This window comes from Emiliania huxleyi, assembly GCF_000372725.1.
Source record: "Emiliania huxleyi CCMP1516 unplaced genomic scaffold EMIHUscaffold_580, whole genome shotgun sequence".
Taxonomy (NCBI): domain Eukaryota; phylum Haptophyta; order Isochrysidales; family Noelaerhabdaceae; genus Emiliania; species Emiliania huxleyi.
Window position 1 is genome coordinate 9,816 of NW_005197647.1, and position 13,358 is coordinate 23,173.

The 13,358-nt window shown below is 63.5% G+C and overlaps 8 protein-coding genes across 8 annotated transcripts in view; 4 read left to right on the plus strand and 4 right to left on the minus strand.

The window, feature by feature from the left end:
• Positions 1-594: 594 nt before the first annotated feature.
• Positions 595-1,784, plus strand: EMIHUDRAFT_247464 (hypothetical protein; the record flags this gene model as incomplete). Its single annotated transcript, XM_005764680.1, has 2 exons — positions 595-1,614; positions 1,755-1,784. 2 exons carry the CDS (start codon positions 595-597, stop codon positions 1,782-1,784), a joined length of 1,050 nt encoding a protein of 349 aa, XP_005764737.1.
• A 694-nt stretch (positions 1,785-2,478) lies between these two features.
• EMIHUDRAFT_247465 (hypothetical protein) lies at positions 2,479-3,513 on the minus strand (the record flags this gene model as incomplete). Its single annotated transcript, XM_005764681.1, has 1 exon — positions 2,479-3,513. One exon carries the CDS (start codon positions 3,511-3,513, stop codon positions 2,479-2,481), a length of 1,035 nt encoding a protein of 344 aa, XP_005764738.1.
• A 419-nt stretch (positions 3,514-3,932) lies between these two features.
• On the minus strand, positions 3,933-4,539 carry EMIHUDRAFT_371332 (hypothetical protein). The gene has a single exon (XM_005764682.1). The coding sequence runs from the start codon at positions 4,505-4,507 to the stop codon at positions 4,019-4,021; it is 489 nt and encodes a 162-aa protein (XP_005764739.1). The 5' UTR covers positions 4,508-4,539; the 3' UTR covers positions 3,933-4,018.
• A 221-nt stretch (positions 4,540-4,760) lies between these two features.
• On the plus strand, positions 4,761-5,603 carry EMIHUDRAFT_120126 (hypothetical protein; the record flags this gene model as incomplete). The annotated part of the gene is made up of 1 exon (XM_005764683.1): positions 4,761-5,603. The coding sequence occupies one exon, from the start codon at positions 4,761-4,763 to the stop codon at positions 5,601-5,603; it is 843 nt and encodes a 280-aa protein (XP_005764740.1).
• Positions 5,604-9,456: 3,853 nt separating this feature from the next.
• On the minus strand, positions 9,457-9,885 carry EMIHUDRAFT_46720 (hypothetical protein; the record flags this gene model as incomplete). The annotated part of the gene is made up of 1 exon (XM_005764684.1): positions 9,457-9,885. A coding segment is annotated over one exon (429 nt), but the record flags the coding sequence as incomplete, so codon positions are not given.
• A 347-nt stretch (positions 9,886-10,232) lies between these two features.
• Positions 10,233-11,368, plus strand: EMIHUDRAFT_371334 (hypothetical protein). The gene has a single exon (XM_005764685.1). The coding sequence runs from the start codon at positions 10,287-10,289 to the stop codon at positions 11,289-11,291; it is 1,005 nt and encodes a 334-aa protein (XP_005764742.1). The 5' UTR covers positions 10,233-10,286; the 3' UTR covers positions 11,292-11,368.
• Positions 11,369-11,561: 193 nt separating this feature from the next.
• On the plus strand, positions 11,562-12,380 carry EMIHUDRAFT_76705 (tropinone reductase; the record flags this gene model as incomplete). Its single annotated transcript, XM_005764686.1, has 1 exon — positions 11,562-12,380. One exon carries the CDS (start codon positions 11,562-11,564, stop codon positions 12,378-12,380), a length of 819 nt encoding a protein of 272 aa, XP_005764743.1.
• Positions 12,381-12,880: 500 nt separating this feature from the next.
• The window catches only part of EMIHUDRAFT_247472 (hypothetical protein), a gene marked incomplete at both ends in the record, with an annotated part of 1,538 nt that continues 1,060 nt past the window's right edge, over positions 12,881-13,358 (minus strand). The window contains one exon of the mRNA XM_005764687.1: positions 12,881-13,336. Within this exon, the coding sequence (XP_005764744.1) occupies positions 12,881-13,336 (456 nt within the window). The remainder of the gene's footprint in view (positions 13,337-13,358) is intronic.

Consider the following 13,358-nt stretch of genomic DNA (forward strand, 5'->3'; position numbering starts at 1 on the left):
ACCCCGCGCTGGCCAGCGCCATCAGCCCCTCACGGCCCGGCCCAACCTCCCTTCGCCTCGCCTCCAGTGCCTCCAATCAAGTCGCACCTCTCTTCTTCAGCGAATGCAGCGGTAGCACCACGTCAGAGGCCGGGCCGACTGGCGGACCTGCATGCCGAGCCATGCACCCCGGAGGGATGCTCAACCGCCCCACGCCACGCCGCTTGCCGCTTGCGGCGGTCCCTTCCCAGCTCGCGTGGCCACTATTGCTGGTGTACCTGTGTTAGTGCCAGTGCGCGCCAGTCCCGTGCCCAGTGTTGTGCGAGGGAGTTCGGAAAATTCTTATTTCTGACGGCTGCTTGCCGCACCTTCTTCACAGCTGCTCGGTGTAATAGTCTATTGCAATAGCGAGCAGCGCGGACCGAGCCCCCGCGAGGTTCACAGTAGGGTGATAAGAAACAAGAACCTCGCATGCGACGGCAGTGAGGGTGTGAGAGACAGACCCATTCACAGCCTTGTTATTGAGAAGAAAATACCTCCTATGGCGCTGTGCGCTGGCTTCACAGCGGATCGGCTGGGCTTCCAGAGTCGGCTCGCCACTTCTCCGCAGTGCCCATGCTCCGGCGATGGCATGACGTTGCCGGTGCGAGGCTACACGCGCACGGTGGCGGCATTTTCTTCGCCCACGGGCGGTCGTGGTGGGTCGGCGAGACCGAAAAGGTCTCCGCTGACTCGAGCCACGGCATCGCCTGCTACTCTTCCGTTGACCTCGAACGCTGGCGGAATGAAGGCATCGTGCTGCACAACTCCGACGTTCGAGGCCTCGGAGGCGAGGTGGCGAGCTCGAGCGGCTGGGTCATGGAGAGACCAAAGGTCCTATTTAATGCGCGCACCGGGCTGTTCGTGATGTGGTTCCACCTGGAGCGATCCCGATCCTACTCGCTAAACGCGGCCGGCGTCGCCACCAGCAGCACGCCGTGCGGACGCTACAGCTTCCGACACGCGCTGCGCCCCGGAGGCCTGCGCTCGTTCGACGCCACGCTCTTCCAGGACTCGCACCGGCTCGCGTACCGGGTGCAAGACGTGGAGCACAAGGCGGTTGTCATCCTCCGCCTCTCTGCCGACTTTCTCAACGCGAGCGCCGCGCCGGTGTCGGTTCTCCACGAGCGGCGCGAGGCGCCCTGCCTCTTCCGGTGGGCGGGCCGGTACCACCTCCTCACGAGCGGCCTCACCTGGTGGAACCCAAACCCGGCCGCCCTGCACGTGGCGGACAGCCTGCGCGGCCCGTGGACCCACGTGGGCAATCCCTTCCTGCAGTCGCCGGCCGGCGGAGGCCCGGAGCAGCGAGGCGAGAGGGCGGCCGCCACATCGTTCCACTCGCAGCCCGCCTTTGTGCTCGTGTACACCAGCGAGCGGCAGGAGCAAGTCGCGCTGCTCATGGCCGACCGGTGGTGCCCGCGGGGAGAGCGCTGCTCGCAGCCGTGGTGCACCTGCCTGCTCCAGGCCACCTACCTGTGGCAGCAGCTCCTCCCGCCCGCCGCGGCTGCTCGGTCTGCCGCGCCGCTCCCACCTCTCGTCGTCGCGTGGAAGCCGCGGTGGCGGCCGCCGGCCCCGCACCAGAGCACGCTCGCGGGCGTGGCCGCGGCGACGCAGACGGCCCTCCCGCCCTTCCCTCCTAGCCCGCCGCAGCCGCCGCCGCCTCCACCGTCGCCGCCACCGGCGCCGAGTGTGTGCCACACCTGGTGCACCTCGCACCCGGAGCCGTGGGAGCAAAGGTGCCGGTGGCAGGCCTGCGCCGCCTGTGAGCCGTGCGGCGATCGCGGCTCGATCGGCGGGGAGAGGCGGAGCCTGCGGCAGATAGCATCAAGGCGGCCTGGGACGATACTGCGGGCTCCACAAGGCCGTTCTTGAGTGTGTGCATGTCCGGTTAGGAGGTAAGGGGGAAGGTAAGGTAGGTAAATTTTTCTCCACGGAGTCCACACGTGCGACGACACCTTTCGCTCCGCACTCACACCTATCGAGGTGGTGTTAGCAGTTAGGAGCGAGAGCCGGCCGGGGAGAGGCGGCAGAGGCGGAGACGCGGACGTACGTCGTACCGAAACCGTTCATGAGCGTGAGCCGTGCGACGTTACGGCTTACGCGCGTACATTTGTATTAGAGTTACTATTAGAGAAGCGAGAGATATATATTGGTACGGCTCAGACAGAGAAGAGAGCACAAAGACCGGAGGGCGGGGACCTGTTCCTTTTTACCCATCTCCTAGTAGATGTGTCCGTTTTATTTATTTATTTAGAGAAGAGAGGAGAGTGTGTGTGAGTCCCGGGCGCGGAAAAAATGTATGTCAGATGGTCACGATATCCAACCGCATAAACGATAAACGTGTGTGTCAAGCTGACACTGTCACCGTGACACACAGTTCAGTGCGTGTAACTGTACCTCAGTGTGTGCCATCTCTTACTCTCTCTGACAGCGCTCTACAATTTACAAAGAAAGTGTGAGTCATGGCGCGCCGCCCAGCCGCAGCTGCTCGGCAAAGTCGAGCAGGCCCTTGTTCACCGCCTCGGGCGCCTCGTCCTGGGGACAGTGCCCAGCCGCCACCGACACGCGCCGCACGTCGACGCCGCACGCCTCCGCGCAGGCTTGCGCCTTGTCGCCGAGCGCGCTCACGACCCACGGGTCCTCCTCGCCCCACAGGAGGAGCAGAGGCATCTCGAGCTGCGAGATCAGCACGTCCACCGGCACGCCCCCGCCGCCGCTGTTTCGTGAGACGATGCGATAGAAGACCTCCGGGATCTGGCCCGGAGGCGCGAGGCCGGGCGCGTCCTCGGCCGGGTAGACGATCGACTCGACAAGCTCGTCGTCCGCCATCTCGGGGCGGACCGGGTACACCTGCCGGAGGACCTGCTTGATGCGGAGCGGCTGCTTGGTCACAAACAGCCCGGTGAACGCTACAGCGCGCTGCAGCGACGTGGCCACGTACTCGCGCGCCTCGTCGACGGCCACGGCGACCGGGCTGCGCTCCGCTCTCGCAGCCTCCTCCCGCCGGAGCCGCTCGGCCTCCTCGGGCGGAGGCGAGAAGCGGCCCGCGCCGTTCAGGCTCGCGATGCCCAGGCAGAGGTCGGGGTACTCGGCACCGAGTGCGAGTGCCGTGTAGCCGCCGATGCTGTTCCCGGCGACAATGGCCTTTCGGCCGCCGGCTCCGCACCCCGCAACCTCCCGCAAGAAGGCGGCGCACTGGTCCCGCCAGATACGACTGTCGTAGTCGATGACGGGCTTGGAGGACAGGCCGAAGCCGACGAGATCTATAGCATACACCCTGTAGCCGGCGCCGGCGAGCACGTTGACATTGCGACGCCAGTGAAAGCCGGACGCGCCAAAGCCGTGGATGAGCAGGAAGGGCTGCGCTTCCTCCGGGCCCGCCACGAAATAGTTCACCGACAAGCCGCGTGCCTCCTTCCAACCGTTGAACGTCCACGTTTGATCCGGAGCCTCTGTCCACCGCAGCGGAGCTTGAGGAGCAGCGGCAACCGACATGACAATCCGGTGGCGGCGTTGGGTGGGCGATGCGCGATGAGGCAGCAGCAAGCCGCACGCGAGGAGTGCCAGCATTAGCTGCAAATCTTAGCTCCCCGGCCCTGGTGTGCGGTTACCACACTCCAAGTGCTCCAAGACCAAGTGCAAGCGAAGATCCTCACGCGACCGAAAGCACCTAGAAAAAGAATCTTCGCGTCCGGCTAGACTCTATGTACAGAATATCCTATGCGAGAGAGATCCCCTGTGCCCTGTGCCCAGCCCTCTCCGCACGGCGATGCGCCCTCCCCCCTCGCTTTTGCAAAATCCTGCAAAGGTGGGGACGTGTCTGTCCTCGACCCAGCCCTAGCTTGGGATGCCCGTTGTATTTATTTATTTATTACAGAATACGTTCGTAAGAACTCCACCGGGAAAAATGAGAAGGCTGCAGCGAGGGTAAATGAATAAAATATACGCACAACCTCCGCGCTGGGCAGCGTGCCGCTCCGGCCGCTCGCAGCCCCGCTCACTAGCACCCCTTCTCGACGAAGTCCAGCGCGACGAGGCCCTCTGCGATGACAGAGACGGGCCGCTCCGAAAGCACCGCGGCGCCAAACGGCGTGGGCAGCCTCCCGTTGACCGCCTCGGCGAGCGCGGTGACGTCAATCGTGGGCACGACCTTGCCCGTGGCGTCCTCCTCCATGCGTTCGTACTTGCAGGCTGCCATCTCCTCCATCAGCGCCTCCCACCGGCGGTCGGGCTCGTCGCAGCCGTAGTTTCGCGCCCGCTGGCACGCGAGCGCCAGCGCCATCTTGAGGTCCACGAGGTCGACTGCGGGCTCGTCTGCCTTTGCATAAGTGAGAAAGGCGGAGCGTCGGTGAGGCTTGTTGAGGTCCTCCCGCACCCGTGCCGCGACCTCGTGCGCTGCGCCGGCCGCCGAGCCCCACTGCCACTCTGGCGAAGACCACGACGCGGGCGGCTTGTCCTCAAAGAGGCTGGCGAGCGCGTCCTCCTGCATTGCCAACCGCGTGGGCGGCCGCGCAAGCGGTGCGTGGCGAGCGGCAGCGGACCAGGCCACCGCGTGCGAGGCAAGCACCGTGAGCATACAGGAATCCATTCGGAAAGGAAGAAAGAAGTGCCCCAAAGAAAAAGAATCAGGCTTTAAAAGAATCGAAAAGAAACGCCGGCGCGCGCACGACGGCCCACCACCAACAGCCACCGAAAAAGGCCCTGAAACATCCAGGGTCGATCTGGCCCTGCGAATTGTGCACATGCCCTCGCCCTGCCTCCTCCTACTGCACCTCGGACTGGCCAAGCCCCCCGACTACTCTGTCCTCTCGCGCCGCGTGGCCGCGCTCCGCTCCGACAGCACAACCGTTCGCCTCCTCGTGCTCGACTCACTGCTGCCGCGACAACGGCTGAGCCTCCAGCTTGGCCCACCCTATAGCCAGATGCTGAGCGACGCGAGAGCGTCCGGAGAGCCGATCGCGGTGATCGGCGTTAACCAGCGCACCGGGCGCTTGTTGACACGCGGCGTGGAGGTGCGCATCGAGTCTCTCTCCCACTTCATGGCTTCGGACGGTGGCTTTGCGAGTCATTCGACGACGTGGAGCACCGGCTTTCGCGCCATCGACGCCGCGCTCGTCGGCGGGCGCCGGTGCGAGGTACTGCTGCCGGAGGGCGTTCGGTGGCCACCGAACGAGCGGACTTTCGAGGCGCGTGTGCGGTGGCTCGAGTCTGAAGCTACCATGTCGGTCGCGGCGTGCGAGGCGCTCACAGACTCGCTCGCGCCTCTGGTGGGCGAGTGGGTCGCGCTCGCCAAGGAGACGCAGCGCGAGAGGTCGCCCGGCCAGCTCGACGCCGTGCTGAGCGACCTCGGCCCGCTGTGCGAGATGCAGACGGCGGACGACGTCGCGTTTTGGATCGGCGCTCTCATCAACCCACTCCCCGCGCTGGGCGCAGCGAGGGAGATCCGCGCCTTCCTGCTTGAGGCGAGCAGCCCCGCGCTGCGGGTCGAGTGCGTAAGGCGGGCCCTCGAAGAGTCCATCGGCCGGATGAGAGAGCAGCCCCCGGGGCCAATCGAGGTCGAGCCGTCGACGCGGAGGACCTTCTGAGCTCGATCCCGCAAACTCCCGGTGAGACTCGGGGTAATGGACATCTCTACCCAAGACCAGTAGATCGTTGGGGGAAAGACAGTAGATCTAGATTAAGACTGGAGATCCTAGCGGATCTCTCACACGGACACGCCCAAGTCTCGCCAGTAGATCCCTCACTGTCCGGTTCCCCATTCAAGACTAAAGATCGAAGATTGAGATTGTGGATTGCAGATCGCTGAGCAGCAACACGGGCCAAAATGTGGAGATAGGAGATGGAGAGTGCAGATTGTAGATCCTAGCGCCCAGAGCCATCCTGATCCGCCCCGCAAGATGTTGGTAAGATGTTGTGATACTGATTACTGATAGATACATTCTAGACAGTAGACTGAAAAGTGACGAAAAGATTTTGAAAATGGAGGTCTAGTCGAGATTTTGCTGCCGCGTGCCGGCGGCGACAGTGGCCAAGTAGAAGATTGGAGATTGGAGAGGAGAGGTAGTCAGTGTGAATGAATCCATAGCGCATCTCCTTGGAAGGTTTGAGGATTGAGCCCCCGCCCCTCCTCCCCCGGGCCCCCGAATCGAGAGAATTGGAGATTGGAGATTGGAGATGGAGATCGGAGATCTGACTGAATCCGGCCTAAGATGCCACGGCGTTGGAGATTGGAGATTGAAGAATGGAGATCGGAGATCCGACTGGATCCCCGGCCTAAGATGACGACGCTGTGGATTGGAGAGTATTGGAGATGGGGAGATCGGAGCTCCCCCACCCCAGTGGGGTGTGTGGTAGCTGTGTTTTTAAAAGGGTTACTGTGGTCTGTGCGCGGACGGCCCGGGGAGCCTGCGGCGCCATTTTAATCTGCGCTCCTCTTTTATGGCCTGCGGCGCCTGGCTTGAGCTTGCAAACTACTCGATAGCGGTCCCGCCGTAGCTCGCGCATAGAAGCAGGAAGCTAGGCAGAGGCCGCATCGCGTCAGCTGTATACGTTTTACCCAAAACCGAAACCAAAACACGGATCTCCAAACCAAAAAGGGATGAAATCCCTTATGGATATAATCGCCAAATTATCTCAGGAACATAGTGTGAATGCCCGGGAACAGCCCCTCCTGGCCCGAGTGCGGGGCGCGAGGGACAAACAAATTCAGAGGGCATGAAAGTCGTCAAGCTGCTTGATCAGGCCAGTGAAGACGGCCCGCGAGGCAGCCTTGGTGAGCAGGTCGGCGAGCATCACGACGCCGGGGAGGTGTTCGACAGAGATAACGCCACGGTTGACGAGATCGCGAAGGAACTCGGCGGCGCGCAAGATGTGCTTGGTCTTCTTGAAGGCAACGGGATCGAAGGCCATGCCGACGGCGGATTTGCTGTCGGAGTTGATGATGCTGGCGCCGTCGATGGAAAATCCAAGGTCGATCAGTAGCTCACGGATGAAAATTACCTCCTCTTGGCGGCTACCATAGCATGGCGCCAAAGAACTCTGCCTCGGCACTAGACAACGTGACGGATCGCTGCATTTTGGAGAACCAGTGGAAGAGACATCCGTAGAAGAAGAACATGCCACCGGAGCAAGAGAACTTCGTTGCCCAGTTTGAATCGACGTATAGCTCTCAAGTTTGCGGTTTGGGGTTCGGCTGCATGACGAGGGCGCGGTCAGCTGTGTCGCGCACGTAGATAAGCACCCGGATGGTGGCTTTAAAATGCGACGGGCCAGGGTTGGTCATGAAGCGAGCAAGCTGAGACGCTGAATAAGCAATGTCGACGCGCGTCATGTTGGCAAGCCACAGTAGTCCGCCGACGATGGCCATGTAGGCGGTGCGGAACTCGGACATCTCGTCGTGTTCAACAGATCCAACGGCGGGCTGATCATCGGCGGACAGTTCGAGCCCTTCTTCCATAGGCGAGTCGAAGCGGCGTGAGCGGGACCGATCGAAATAGGCGCTGAACTTGGTAACGAGGTCGGCGGCGTAGAGGCCCTGGGACAGGTTCAGGGTCCGTGCGGCGCGGTCACGCGTGATGGCGGTGTTCAGGATCCATTCGAGCTCGCCCTTGTCCTCGGTAGGGAAGCGCTTGTTCAGAGCTTTCGGCTCGATTGGGGTTGTGCTCGCACACGCCAGGCGCCCGGGTGGTGGCTGACATATAGGGTGCAAGGCTGCTTGACCATGGCAGCGCACAAGTTGGAGCTGCCATGGTGGTCGACGCTGTCATGTCGCTGGTGGTGTCGGCCTCGGCGATGCAATAGTCGAGGCCATACTGGCCGGAGGATAAGCCATACTCGATAGCGGTCCCGCCGTAGCTCGCGCATAGAAGCAGGAAGCTAGGCAGAGGCCGCATCGCGTCAGCTGTATACGTTTTACCCAAAACCGAAACCAAAACACGGATCTCCAAACCAAAAAGGGATGAAATCCCTTAAGCCTTATGGATATAATCGCCAAATTATCTCAGGAACATAGTGTGAATGCCCGGGAACACAAACGGAGCGCGCTGCGCGCGCGGTCTACGGCGAACTTGTTTGCCGAGTTGGCAGCGTGAACCACGATACCGCCCCCAGAGTTCGGCGTAGACCGTGCACGCCGCAGCGCGCTCCGTGTTTGCAGACCGCCCTGGCGGACTCGTTTACACTTCCAAGCTCAAGCCAGGCGCCGCAGGCCATACAGGCTCCCCGGGCCGTCCGCGCACAGAACCTTATCTAGATACTAGAAACAAAACAAAAAAATCGATGAGCCACCACTAGGGGCCGGGGGGGCTCCGATCTCCATCTCTCCAGTACTCTCCAATCTCCAGCGTCGCTACATCTTGGGCCGGATCCAGTCAGATCTCCGATCTCCATCTCCAATCTCCAATCTCCAACGTCGTCATCTTAGGCCGGATTCAGTCAGATCTCCGATCTCCATCTCCAATCTCCAATCTCCAATCTCGATTCGGGGGCCCGGGGGAGGAGGGGGGCTCAAACCTTCAAGGAGATGCGCTATGGATTCATTCACAATGCAATTAGGATCTCCACCCTCTTTTCGCGCCATTTTGCAATCTCCAGTCGGCCCACACGATCTCTAGGCGCCTTTGGCGCGAAGTCAGAATCTCCACCTCTGTCGCAAGATCTCAAGCGACTGCACGCACCAACTCGACATCTCAGACTCCTCTCGAGCATCTACACCGGAGAAGATTTGCCTCCACCAGTTCTTCAATCTACTGCTGCTCTTGGCAGGAGATTTACCACGTATCTGAGTGAGATCTCTAAAAGTGTGCCTGTGATAGTACTAGCACGCGCCAGTTCGCACCTGTGTCGAGCCTGTCTGCTGTGAGAGAGGGAGTTGTTTTGTTTAAACTCTAAAAAAGGCATCTACGATCTACAGTCCAAGGATCTTCCGATGTTGGGTAGAGATGTCCATGTAAGCGATGTACGGAGAGGACTCGTGTGTCGCGTGACGGGCCGCGCTCGTGCAGAGCCGCGCTGGCCGCTGCGGAGGCTGCGCCGCCCCCGCCCCCCCGAGATATTCATACGGCTCTTTACGTTTATTTTACCTCAAGTTTAAACTTTACGCTAGGTCGCTACGTGCACGCGCGCCTAGTATTTTTCGACACTGGTACATGATAGTTGGTCGTGATGCACGTGTACTATCAAAACCGACTGACAACTCTGGTCGTCGCCTCCGCTGCGCGCGCGTGCGCCCGGACCGTCCCCCAGACGCCAGAGCCGAGTCGCGAGTGCAGCACGAGAGCGGAGAGCATGCGGGACGCCTCCCCGGCGGCGGCGGCGGCGCGCCACGCGTCAGTCGTCCAAGTCCGAGCCCTCGTCCGAGTCGCTCCCCTCCCTCGCTCGCCGCGCTGTGGCGGTTGTGCAGCCGCCGGCCGAGGCGCCGTAGTGGATGCCGTCGTCAAAATGGACGAGGCCCCGCTGGCCGAGCTCGTACGCGACCCCCTCCGTGGTGAAGGTGCGGTCGACGCCGGCGAGCTGGCCGGTGACGCGGCCGCCCTCGCACAGCAGCAGCGTGGGCAGCTCGGCGAGCTCGACCATCGACGAGATGAGCGGCGCCTCCTCCGCGTCGAGGTGCGCAAAGTAGGTTTCGACGTGCACCACGCTCAGCTGGCGAAGGTGGAGGTGTAGTGCCTCGGTGAGGTGGGAGGGCGCGCCCCGGCTGCCAAAGAGGACGACCGCGCGCTCGTGCTTCGGAAGCTCGCTCAGCAGCGCCCCCTCGCCGCTCAGCGCGGCGTACACGCCGTGGCCCTTTGCGAGCCACGCGCTCCGCAGCTGCGCGCGCGCCTTCATCTGCGCGATGCGGTTCTTGCGCAGCACGTCGATCTCGCTGTCGCCGGGCCCGGCGCTCTCGAGAGCCGCCGCGTCGGGCTGCCCCTGCATGTGCCGCACGCCTCCGTCGGCGCCGGCGGCCAGCCAGCCCTGGTCTGCGCCCTCCTCCCGCGCCGTCTCGTTGTCGAGCTTCGTCTCGAGGCGCGAGGTGCTCTCCATCCGCTGCGAGGCGGTCCAGTTATCCTCGCTGTACATGCCATGAAAGCCGCGGTGCTGCTTCACGTAGCCTGAGCCCGACATCGCCTGTGTCCTGTGAGCTCCAGCCGGCGGATATTTCTTTTCTCGAAATAAAATTGCCCATCATATTTCTTTCTGGACGGGATTCCGCTTCGTCGCCCTCCGTGTGCTTGCGTCCCTACTGCCCTCGCGCAGCAACCAACGCAGCTCTCACAACTCATCGGCGTATGTCCCTGCTGCTGCAACCCTCCGCCATCGTGCTCGCCGCCGTCGCCTCCAGGCCCGCACTCGCGGCCACTCCCGCCATGTCTGGCCGCCGGCAAACACTTGCAGCCGCCGCCGCCGCCGCCGCCGCCGGCAACACCGCCTCTGCTCGCGCTTGGTGCGGCGATCCGTACCCGCCGTTCGCATACTCGCTGCCGTGGTTCGAATTTGACTCGTCGGGCTGTGCCGTGCGGGTGGTCGGCGACCTCACCTCGGAGAGCGGCAAAGGACTGCGGCCTCTGGTGGCGTTGCCGACGCCGGGCCTCTCGTACGACTACCTCGAAAACCTGGAGGCGCTCACGGTCTCCCAGCGGCGCGTCGCCTTCATCGCCGTGCCGCCCGCGGCGTCCCTGCCCGCCGCAACACGCGCGGCCGTCGATGCGATCGGCTCGCTCGACGCCAAGCGCGGCGTGCATCTCTTGGCGCACGGCCTGGCCGCCCCAGTCGCGCTCGCCGCCGCCGCCGCCGCGCCTCCCGGCGCAGTGGCGTCGCTCCTCCTCTCCTCGCCCCTCAGCCAGCCTGGAGACGCCGAGCCGGCGAGTGCGCGCGCGATCGCTGCGTCCACTGCGCCGCTCCTCGCCACCGCCTCCGCTAGCAGCAGCACGGTCTGTGTCGGCGCGTCCCTCGCGAGGCCCGCGGCGGCAGAGCTGCATCGCGCTTTCGCCGCCAACGAGCTGCCGCCGCTGCCGGCGCTCGTGCGGGCGCTGCGCTCGCCGCCGCCGCCGCTGCTCCTCGCGCACGGCGGCGCCTCCGACGTGTCCTCGGCCGCGGCCGTGGACGCGCTCGCTGCCGCAGCCGAAGGCCGCGCCGAGGTGTCGTTGTTTGCGCGCTCGGGCCCGCTTCCGATGGTGGACGAGAAGGCGGCCTACGCCGAGGCGGTGCTGCACTTTCTCGACTCGGTCGACGGCGCGACGACGAGAAGGGTCGTGGTGAGCGGTGGGGACCAGCGGGTGGCGGGTCGCATCTAGAGGCGCTTTGCGCAAAAAGGAAAAAATCTCGTGTCTTATTTTGTTTTTTCTCGATCTCGTACTCGTTTTACGAGTTCATTTTATATAATATCGTTTTACGTTTTTCCCCACGTCCCACTACCTGTAGTTCACTCGTCACCTCTCCGGCGGGTGTCGCATCTGAATTTTGTGATTAACAGAAAGACAGACCAAGTCTGTGTCTTGATTTGCCAACAACATACCTAAAACAAGACGGAGCGTTAAAATGAATTCTTTCCGTCTGTTATTTCCATGTCGGCCAGCAAGAAGTGGAGCCTCGCCGACTTCAAGATCCTCGTGACCGGCGGCTCCAAGGGCCTCGGCCGCGCGATTGTCGAAGAGTGCCTTTCCCTGGGCGCGAGCGTGCTCTTCACGGCGCGCGGTCGTGAGGAGCTCGACAGGGTTCAGGCAACTCTCGCTGCTGTGTATGGAGCGGAGCGCGTGCAGACCATGGCGGCCGACGTGAGCACGGCGGACGGGCGCGCGGCGCTGGTGGCGCGTGTGGCCGAGCTTTGGGGCACACTCGATGTCCTTGTCAACAACGTCGGCACAAACGACCGCATGCCGGCCGCTGACGTGACCTTCAATGGGTTTGAGAGGATGATCGCGACCAACCAGACGTCGGCCTTTTTCATGTGCACGCTGTGCTTGCCGCTGCTGCGTAAATCGTCCCACGCGAGCGTGATCAACATCACCAGCCTTGCGGGCGTGCGCTCGAGCGGCACGGGCGTGGTGTACGCCATGACAAAGGCGGCGATGGGCCACATGAGCGAGGCGCTCGCGTGCGAGTGGGCCGGCTACGGCATCCGCGTCAACGCCGTCGCGCCGTGGATGGCAAGGACGCCGCTGCTGGAGGCTGCTGTCCAAAAGGACCCAGCGGCGCTGGACGCGGTGTGCGAGGCGACGCCGCTCGGCCGCCTCGGCGACCCCGCCGACACGGCGGGCGCCGTCGCCTTCCTCTGCATGCCTGCCTCCGCGTACATCACCGGCCAAGTCCTCTGCGTTGACGGCGGGCTGGCTGCCCAAGGGTTCCGTGGGCCGTGCGTGGTGCCGCATGCGCAGGGAAGCTAAGAGAGCGCGTCGGCTGAGGTGCGGAGGCCGACTGCCCTCTCGTGCCGCCCGTCGCGCGGCCCGTCGCGGGGAGCCGGGATACGGCTTTCGATGGCGCACTGCGCATGGCGTCGCGCGCCGATAAAAAAAGTTCTAAACTCTGACGAGCTGGATAGCGGGCTATTATTTTATTCAGAGCACAGAGGCAACGTTTCCACCTCTCTCTCACTCTGGTGCGACCACGCACGGCGGCGCACGCCACGGATTCGCCAGGCTAAAAATCTCGCGTGTCGAAGCGCATGGCTCTGTGAGTATGGGTCTAGCGGCTACCAAGCCGCTGGATCTCGAGAGGCTCTGAGGCGCATCAGACTGTCGGGCCTGCTATGCAGGCGAGCAAAGCTGCGGGCAGGGCGGCTTGGTTTTGCCTTTAGCGGGTCGCCGAGTGGTCTGACTGGTCGACTGGTGGCGATGGCTGATGACAGTCGCAGCGAGTGGCTGATGGGGGTGGCGACCCGGGGAGGCTACGACTGGTCCCTAGGAGACTGGTCGGGCTCCTCGTCCACGCGCACCTCGAGCTGCGCTCCTGGCAGCGCGGCGACGAGCTGGCGGTACACGACGCCGCTGCACGAGGCGCAGAGCGGCTTTTTGGACCAGAGCGTCAGCCGGCCACGGTACGAGCGGTTCACCTGCCCCGGCGCGGTCACGCCGAGGTGGCGCGCGCAGAGCTCCGACACGAGCTTGAACTCGGCGTCGTGGTCTCGCAGGTAGCTCTCGCCGAGCCCGTCCGCGCACTCGATCGGCAGGAAGGGCCCCGAGAGCGGCTGCCCCTCGGCCTCGCCGCACCAGCGCAGCCCGGGCGCACCCATGCCGCTGATGGCGTACTCGCAAAAGAGCGTCTCAGAGCTCGCCGACCCGGAGAGTGTTGGCCCGGAGCTCGCGCCCGCGCCGGACTCGTCCTCGGTGAGCAGCGCCCTCGCCTGGCCCTCGGCTGCGGCCGCG

Excerpts from the sequence above, each read along its gene's own strand:
- EMIHUDRAFT_371334 (XM_005764685.1), top strand. The coding sequence starts at position 10,287 with ATGTCCCTGCTGCTGCAACCCTCCGCCATCGTGCTCGCCGCCGTCGCC.
- EMIHUDRAFT_371332 (XM_005764682.1), bottom strand. The coding sequence starts at position 4,507 with ATGCAGGAGGACGCGCTCGCCAGCCTCTTTGAGGACAAGCCGCCCGCG.